This window comes from Poecilia reticulata, chromosome 3 (genome assembly GCF_904066995.2).
Source record: "Poecilia reticulata chromosome 3, P_reticulata-male-v2, whole genome shotgun sequence".
Classification (NCBI taxonomy): domain Eukaryota; kingdom Metazoa; phylum Chordata; class Actinopteri; order Cyprinodontiformes; family Poeciliidae; genus Poecilia; species Poecilia reticulata.
This window is the reverse complement of record NC_088832.1, coordinates 36,249,874-36,258,710: the sequence shown is the minus strand read 5'-3', so window position 1 is coordinate 36,258,710 and position 8,837 is coordinate 36,249,874. Positions and strand designations below refer to the sequence as shown.

The following is an 8,837-nucleotide window of genomic DNA, read 5'->3' as shown; positions in this document are numbered from 1 at the left end:
TCGTCCCCCCCAATAATTTCACTGCAGTTGCGAAGAATCTTCCACTCGCATGCTTTTATTTTGAAGGCGCACCACAGCGCATTCAGTCTGATGGTTATGAGATAATAATAAAAGTGCTGGAGGAGAATAACTATTTGCTACACAGTAAATAGAGTTGAGATGTATAATAATGTAAACATGTGAAAATGAAGTTGGTTAAATTCTGGTTCTGTAAATAAAAACATATTTTATCTTTAGTTCACATTCTGACATCACTGTAAATCCATGAATCCAACATCAGGCTGCAGAGACAGAAACACATCAGGAGATATTTCAGTTAAATGTTTGAGGCTGAAACTGACAGCAGAATAAAAACATTTAGTCTTTTTGCTTCAGAGTTTTTATGGTTCATGTTTGGTTAGTTACTGAATGCAGAGCTGAACTGAGTTAACAGTGACGGGAAAAGAATCATTTATTTATGTTGTAGATCAAACTGTTGCTGACGTAGAAGAACTGTGTTCAAGAAGAACTGAACTTGTTTTAGATTTTAGTTTTATTGGTCAAACTGCTGAGTTTAAAACTGCTGAGTTTATTTTATCAGCTGTTTAATACTTTGGTTTTAGAAAAAGGTAGAACCAGTTCAGTTACCAGTTCAGTTACCAGTTCAGTTACCAGTTCAGTTTATATCGGTGCATTTCGACCAATAAGATGTCAGAATCTGTTAGCTTGTCTTTGCTACCAGAGTATTTATCTTGCTAGTTGTGAGACAAATGAAAAGTGAGTGTTCATCCTGGTCATTATAATAACTTTAATCTGATTATTGGATTGTAAATCATAACATGATCTTTGTTACTGAAACCAGATTAGAGTAACGTGTTGCTGACGGTTTAATAGTTTCTGACTTTTCTGCTCCAGATATTTACTGATCTGTCAGGTTTCTGATATGCTTCCCCCCATGACAGACTCCTTCCTGCGCCCTTGCTGCAGAGCACCAGGGCCTAGTCAAAGTCCTGAGTTGATGCTTTGGTTCAGAGTGAAGAGTTGGACAGTTAAAGTCTTTCTGAGCCGTTTCTGGTTTTCAGATACATGAACATTAAAACACAAAAGACGGAAAAGACAAAATGTTTTTCAGAGTTTCTGTTTCTAACTTCATAAAAATCCCAGATGTGACAGAATCATCAGGGCCGGGTTAGAGGTCACCCCGGGGTCAGGGGGTCGCCGTCTGTCCATCACCCGTCCGTCCGTCCCGCTGTGAGGACGTCCGTCTTCCCTCTGGAAGTCGGGCCAGAGGTTGAGAAACAGCAGCTGGGCGGTTCTGGAGTTTCTGCTGATCCGAGGGAGAAACAGCCGAGTCAGCAGGACGGGGGGCTGAAACCTGAGACTGGAGATGGACGGTGCTTCATCAGCCTGGCGGGCTGCCAGCCTCCAGCTGCTCCTCCAGGCTGAGCTTCGTTCAGGTTTTACCCAGGAACAGGAAAACCTCAGTATGTGAACACAGCCTGGGGTCAGAGGTCATTCACCTGAACTCTAACCGCTTCCTGCCTCATGCTAACGACTTTAGCTAATAAAGTCAATAAAGGATCAAAACATTTGGACACTTTAATTAGGATGAAACAACTGAAGTGCAGAGAATCCAAATATATTTTAACTAAGTTTTTTCCTCGGGCTGCACAGTGGAGCAGTGGGTAGAGCTGCTGCCTTGCAGCAAGAAGGTTCTGGGTTCGATTCCCGGCCTTCCTGCATGTTCTCCCTGTGCATGGTGGGTTTTCTCCGGGTTCCTCAGGGCAGCAGCTCCTCCTGACCCCCTGAGGGGCCAGGAGTTACAAGAAACTTTACATTTTCTGTTAATAATGTCTTTCAGTCATTTTAAACTTTAACATCTTTTGGCTCAAAGACACTTTGAGCTGGACGACCGACCGACTGACCGAAAAGTAAGTACACCCCGTCCAGGTTCTGACTCCAGAAAACACCCAGCTGATCTAACTGGGATCTTCTGACTGGTTGGAGAGATCAGAGGTCAAAGGTCAGTGATGCCGTCCTCTGACTGCTCCTCCCAGGTGAAGCTGAACTCTGGGCCTAGTTAGAGCTGTTACCATGGCAACGGCCTGCTAGAAGCCTTGTGGGCGTGACCTGATGTGACAGAATGATCAATGGATCGATAAGAGCCAGATAATCAACCACAGACTGTGTGTGTGTGTGTGTGTGTGTGTGTGTGTGTGTGTGTGTGTGTGTGTGTGTGTGTGTGTGTGTGTGTGTGTTTCATCACGTGTCTTACGCAACCCCGCTGCAAGCCGTGGAACCGGAGGAGCCGTGGAGCGCTGCTGCCCCCTGGTGGAGCTGCCATGAACTGCACTGGCTGACCGACAGACTGACTGCTGATAATAATGTATTATTATTAATAATAATACATTATTATTAATAATAATACATTAGCTCCAGGCTCTGAGCTGTGCTTCATTATTAAATGCGACCTGATGCCGGTTGTTGTTTTGCTGATACAACAGAAGAAGAAGAAGAAGAAGAAGAAGAAGAAGAAGAAGAAGAAGAAGAAGAAGAAAGAGCTGAACTATGGTTTATAGCCTGATTTTTCTGAGACTGACAGAAAATGTGCCAGCAGGTGGTTCAGACGGTTCAGGTGACTAAAGATGATTTTTGTATTAAACTGCTATAAAACTTGTAATAGTTCTGAATATACATGAGATAATGTTAATCATGTTGCAAATAACTTAATGTCATAATAAATTGATAATATATTCCACTGTGTTTTCATGGTGGTGCATTCAGACCATCGTGGTTCTTCCTGCAGCCTTTGGGTCGCAGGATCTCATCAGTGTCCGTCTTCCTGCTGGTCAGCGTTGACCTTCAGGATGTCCAGACCTTCACCTTCTGGAGCAGGAACCACATGATGCTGATCAAACATTAATGATAAAATGTGTCTGATGTTCTTAGAGCTGAAGAGCATCAACAATCTGTTGTTTTAACTTCTCAATACGTTTCATATGATTCACCTGATGTCCAAGTTAAACTGGAACAAATGAATCTTTATTCCTTCTGATCTGACTGGTTCCTCTTCCAGGATGTCACACTTTGGTCACTAAGAGCTTAAACTCAGTCTTAAGTTCCAGGTTTTGTGTGGAGTCAGCAGAAATAAAGAGACTTTGTTCACTGAGACACAACAACTTTTATTTTTCTTCAGTTTGTCTAAACTGTCCTTGTTGCTCTGCCATCAGCTGGTAGCTGCTTCCTGCTGAAGGATCCAGGTTTCTGATGGTTCTCCATCATGTCGGCCATGTTGCTCTCCTGGTAATCAGATGTTATAGATTATAGCACTTAAATGTAGATAAGTCACTAATGTGGACGTTACATATACATAAGGAATTATTTAAAACAGAAACTTGTGTAAGGAAAAACTAAATGCTTTTATTTCTTATCATGTCAGTTTTGGTCTCACTGCCAGGTTGGACAGTTTGATTATTTATCAGGTACGATGTTAACAAAGACACAAATAAAAGGTTTTCTACAGATTCAGCTCAGATTTGGCTTCAGCTAAATCTGCAGGTGATTTACTGTGAAGTCGTCCAACATTACCTGGTTTTTGTTGCTGCACCAGATCCGGCTCCAGAGTCAGGAGGAGAGAAGAGCTGAGCTGCCTGCTCCGCCCTGCAGGCGACTCGTCCTGTTTGGTTTTGCTTTGCAGATTTCAGACACAACAGATTCCTAAAGAAATTCATTCAATTTGATTTAAAATCCTTCATTTATCTCCAAAGGGAAGATAAACGTTGTAACTCGGATGATCCCAGAATCACCACAGAGTCTGTGTGAGCCGGAAGCATCTCCAGTAGCAGTCAGTGTGGCTGTGAATGTTCAGTACGATTCCTGGAAACATGCTGAGCTTCCATCCGCCTCCTGACCAGCTCCTCTGGCACCGGGGTCAAAGTTCATCTGAGCTTTTGAGATGCTTATCAGCTGCTCCCAGATGTAAAAACACCTCGTTGCTATGGTTACGCGTCACAACATTGCCAAAGTAAAAAGGTAAAAGCAGAAAATCTTCCAGCTGCTCAGCTTAATCCAACATGCTGCCAGCAGGAGGCGCTGAGGGGAGAAAAATCACTGAGGAGTTGAAATTCCAAACCCCGGAGGACAGAAGGACCAGCAAGAGACGAAACCTTAAATTAAACACGACGAAACGGGAGAAGAAGCCATGAAATAAAACATTATTAGTGGTGGTGGCGGAAACTGTCCTCAGATGCGATGCAGAGCTTCCGCCGCCAGAGGGCGCCGTGGAGCAGCGCCGTCTGTTGAAAACAATGGAATGAAGTTAGTTTCTAAACTGATCCCAGACCAGCTGCGCGCGACTCTCTGAGCTCATGACGTCATTCTGACGTGGCCAAACAGCCTCACCACTAAACCGGAACTTCCAGGATACTCCTTCACATTAAAAGCCTAAGGAATACATAAGGAATTATTTAAAACAGACATGTTGCTATATATACATAAAACACTTTTTTTTTTTACCATCCAGCCAGAATTATAAATAACTGGAATAGTTGTGTAAAGTAAAGACAAAATGTAATTACTAAGTTTTAGACCTATGCAGACAAACAGCCATGGATAAAATACCACTATCGTTTCTTCAGGTTTGTTGTTCATTCTACAATTAATAATTCATAACAATTTGATTAAGAACTGATATCTAGCCATTTTACAATATGATGTCATATGACATGTTTTATTATCTCAGATGCAACATGAGAAACAATCTGCAGATTCACACACAGGAGTTTCAAACTTTCATTTTTCTTCTCTTCGCTGCTCCGTCTGTCCGTCTTCAGCCAATCAGTGAACAGCAGCGAAGCTGCGTCACCCACCAAACCAGGACCGGCTCCGAACCAGGACCCTAACACCTGGGCCAGCCCCGAAAAAAAGCTGGTGGAAAAGCTCCGAAAACGAGCCGAGCCGAGCCGAGCCGAGCCGAGCCGAGCCAGCCGGTGGTAAAGGGGCATTAGTCAGAACACCTGTTCTCTGATCGGATGAGCTTTGTTCTGAAAGGTCAAACCGGATGTAGTCTGTGGTTATGGCTGGTGACATGCCAGTTCCAAATATGGGTCTGACGTCAGCCCCAGGCCCCGCCCCTTTGGGCAGCCAGGTCCTCCTGCGCTCAGCTTCATTTAAACTTTCCTCCGCGGCTCAGCGAGCCGCACCGACTCTCCCTCAGCAGCCCAGACCCAGTCTGGTCGCTGATTCTCGGCCATGGCTTCCGTCACCTGCCGGGTCCAGTACCTGGAGGACTCGGACCCGTTCATCTGCACGAACTTTCCCGAACCGCGGAGACCTCCGACTGTCTCCCTGGAGGAGGACCAGCCGCTGAGCGAGCAGATCTCCGGGATCCACAAGCTACTCGGGGCGCCGCTGAAGGTGGGTCACACTCCGAACCGGGCCGGAACCGGGCTCAGAGTGAGCTTAGTGCCAGAACCTGTCAGGTGAGGCGCATGGAGGGAGGAAAGGCTCCCAGCGTGAGGTTTCACTTAGTGACGTCATAATGAATACTTACGCACAACGAGTCCGGTCCAGTTAAAGGTTAACCTGGACAGGTGAGTCCGGAGGAGCAGGAAGTCCCGCCTCTTTACTGACCGGAAACAGGTCAGATAAATCTGAACCGCTTCAGCAGCTGAGGCCCGGTCCAAACCGGGTCAGAACCGGGATCCAAACACAGCAGCCGGACCACAACACACACAACGGCCTAGTCAAAGTCCTGGAAGGCTGTGGGGGGACGTTCGGAGAGCAGAACCACAACCATCTGAACCGGAGCCGGAAACCAGAATGGACCAGAACCGGTTCTGCTGAGACGGATCCGGTTCTGAAGTAATTCTTCTGGATCTTCTCCTGGTTCTGGAGGTTCTGATGTTTCTGCGTTGGGCTTCCTGTTCTGATCTGATCTGGGTCAAAGTTTCTGCTCACCTGTTGAGCAACCAGGAGCAGTGAAGGGGGCGGGGCTTCCGGCAGGCTGGCCTCCACCTGGGCAGGTAGAGCAGGGGGCGGGGCTTCAGGGGGCTGCAGCTGATTGGTCCTTCAGGCTGCAGCTGCTGCAGCCTGCAGAGTCTGAGGACAAACCTCCCAGTCCTCCCAGTCCTCCCAGTCCCCCCAGTCCCCTCAGTCCTCCCAGTCCCCCCAGTCCCCCCAGTCCTCCCAGTCCTCCCAGTCCTCCCAGTCCCCCAGTCCTCCCAGTCCCCCCAGTCCTCTCAGTCCTCCCAGTCCCCCCAGTCCTCCCAGTCCCCCAGTCCCCCAGTCCTCCCAGTCCCCCCAGTCCTCCCAGTCCCCCAGTCCCCCAGTCCTCCCAGTCCCCCAGTCCCCCAGTCCTCCCAGTCCTCCCAGTCCCCCCAGTCCCCCAGTCCTCCCAGTCCTCCCAGTCCCCCCAGTCCCCCCAGTCCTCCCAGTCCCCCCAGTCCCCCAGTCCTCCCAGTCCTCCCAGTCCCCCAGTCCCCCCAGTCCCCCCAGTCCTCCCAGTCCTCCCAGTCCCCCCAGTCCTCCCAGTCCTCCCAGTCCTCCCAGTCCCCCCAGTCCCCCCAGTCCCCCAGTCCTCCCAGTCCCCCCAGTCCCCCAGTCCTCCCAGTCCTCCCAGTCCCCCCAGTCCTCCCAGTCCCCCCAGTCCTCGAGTTCCTGGCAGATTTTTTCTGTTTGCCAAACAGGAAGTGAACGAAATGCTGCGAAATGAGTCAGAGGCGACTCAGTGTGGAGCCAGAGGTCAAAGGTCAGAGTCCTCAGATGGAGACAGGCGGAGCTGTCTGACCTGAACCCACCAGAACCAGAACCTGCCGGTCCCCAGACCAGGAACTGAGTCACCTTTAACCTTTGAAACCTTTAACTGCCAAAATACAAAAAACAAGATTCTGTTCATCACAGCAAGAGATTATTATAATTATTATTATAATAATAATTATAATTATTATAATAATAATAATAATAATTATAATAATTATAATTATTATAATTATTATTATAATAATAATTATAATTATTATAATAATAATAATAATTATTATTATTATTTAAATTTGAAATGATCAGAAAATTTTCCAGATTTTTTTTTTATGATCATAAAATGCATCAGAACTGAAAACTCCTATCTTCTTACGGGCTGTAAACGCATCGTTAAACTTCTGTAGTAACGATGACAAGTCGACCCGACCGGACCGGACCTGCTGGTTCTGTCTGCTGCGAGGCGTTTGGGGCCTGCAGGAATGTTCAGACTTGCTCCCATCATGCCTTGGGGCCGGTCCTGCAGCCTGGGAGGATGTGAGGTCTTCCTCCTCTTCCTCGCCCCCCAGCAGGAAGTGGGCGGGGCCGCCGATAAGCTAACTGCGGCGTTTCCTTCCTGTGCACAGGATTAAAGGAGCAGTCCGCCTTTCTCCTCTGCTGGACGGGTCGACCCGGTGGTTCTGATCAGAACCTGGACCTGACCAGACGTCTGGTCTAAAGCTCCTCCTCGATCAGACCACAGGTGGCGCTACAGGACCAAAGACGTTGTTTTGTCCCTGTTCTTTAAAATGTTTTAGCTTCATAACACCTTCATGACTAAACCTGGCCACGTTTGGTAGCGATGGCGCCTGAAGCTGCAGTAGCTCTGTAATATCAGAACATGAATCATATCCCATCGTTTCAGTGACCTGCAGTTCGGTCACACGTTGCGGCTCCATTTAATAAAGTCTGTCATACGACAGATTGAGAAACAGCTGCAGTTTGTCTTTAATTCCAATAAAAACCAGTTTCTGATGCCGTTTTATTCTTAGAAACACCAACGTATTTAAAATATGTTAGCAGGTTCTAATGAAGGTCTAGTTCATACATCGATAGCTTTTCGCTTTAAACGGGTAGGATATCCTGATGAAGGAAGGGATCTTCCTGTGGTTTCATCCTGTATATAAATTGGTCCAATGCTAAGCTAATGCTAACTCCTGAGCTTCCACTCCAACAATGTTATAAAATATATTTAACATCAACAACCTGCCTGTAAACATGACGGCAGCACGGATAGATGGACCCAGCTGTCTATCCGTGCTGCGGTAGGAAAACCTGACCAGGTGGCACTGATGGTCAGAACACTGGGATCAAACCGGGTCCAACACATCTGGGCCGAACCGGGCCACTGAACGTTTCCAAACCTCATGAAACCTGAGAATCAGCTTCTAAACCTGGGCAGTGAGCTCACTCTGAGGAACCAGACCAGAACCAGAACCAACATGCTGAAGTTACTGCATCGCTTTAAAATGTGGAGCTGAGCTTCATCATCATCCTCTTCCTCAGTTCCAATCCAGAAATAGCAGGCAGAATGTGGTTCCACTGGTTCTACTGGTCCAGAACCTCTGACGGTGCTGCTTGACTGGCCATGGTCCGATTAGAACCAGGAGGACTGGAGACGATTACTGGACCAGATTGGATTTCACTAGAGAAATGGTTCTGGATCAGGAGGTTCTAGTTCCGATGTAGTTTGGGTCGTGATCTTCTGTGTTCTGGGTCCTTCTGGGTCCGGTTGAGTTGGTTCTGTTTGTTGTGGCAGCAGCTGCTGCTGGATCTGTTTACAGCGCGCACACACACACACACACACACACACACACGCACACACAGACTCGCAAAATGATTCATAATCTATAAATACATGAATGAATATTTCACAGCTAGCGGGCCTGTGGCTAACATCCAGCTAGCGGGCCTGTGGCTAACATCCAGCTAGCGGGCCTGTGGCTAACATCCAGCTAGCGGGCCTGTGGCTAACATCCAGCTAGCGGGCCTGTGGCTAACATCCAGCTAGCGGGCCTGTGGCTAACATCCAGCTAGCGGGCCTGTGGCTAACATCCTGCTAG

At 47.5% G+C, this 8,837-nt stretch overlaps 1 protein-coding gene across 6 annotated transcripts in view; it reads left to right on the top strand.

The window, feature by feature from the left end:
• The first annotated feature begins 5,093 nt into the window (after positions 1-5,093).
• The window catches only part of LOC103460115 (FH1/FH2 domain-containing protein 1), a 22,901-nt gene continuing 19,157 nt past the window's right edge, over positions 5,094-8,837 (top strand). For all 6 annotated transcript variants that reach the window (XM_081605706.1, XM_081605705.1, XM_081605704.1 and 3 more), the window contains exon 1: positions 5,094-5,394. In XM_081605706.1, coding sequence (XP_081461832.1) covers positions 5,230-5,394 — 165 coding nt within the window. In that variant the 5' untranslated portion in view covers positions 5,094-5,229. The remainder of the gene's footprint in view (positions 5,395-8,837) is intronic.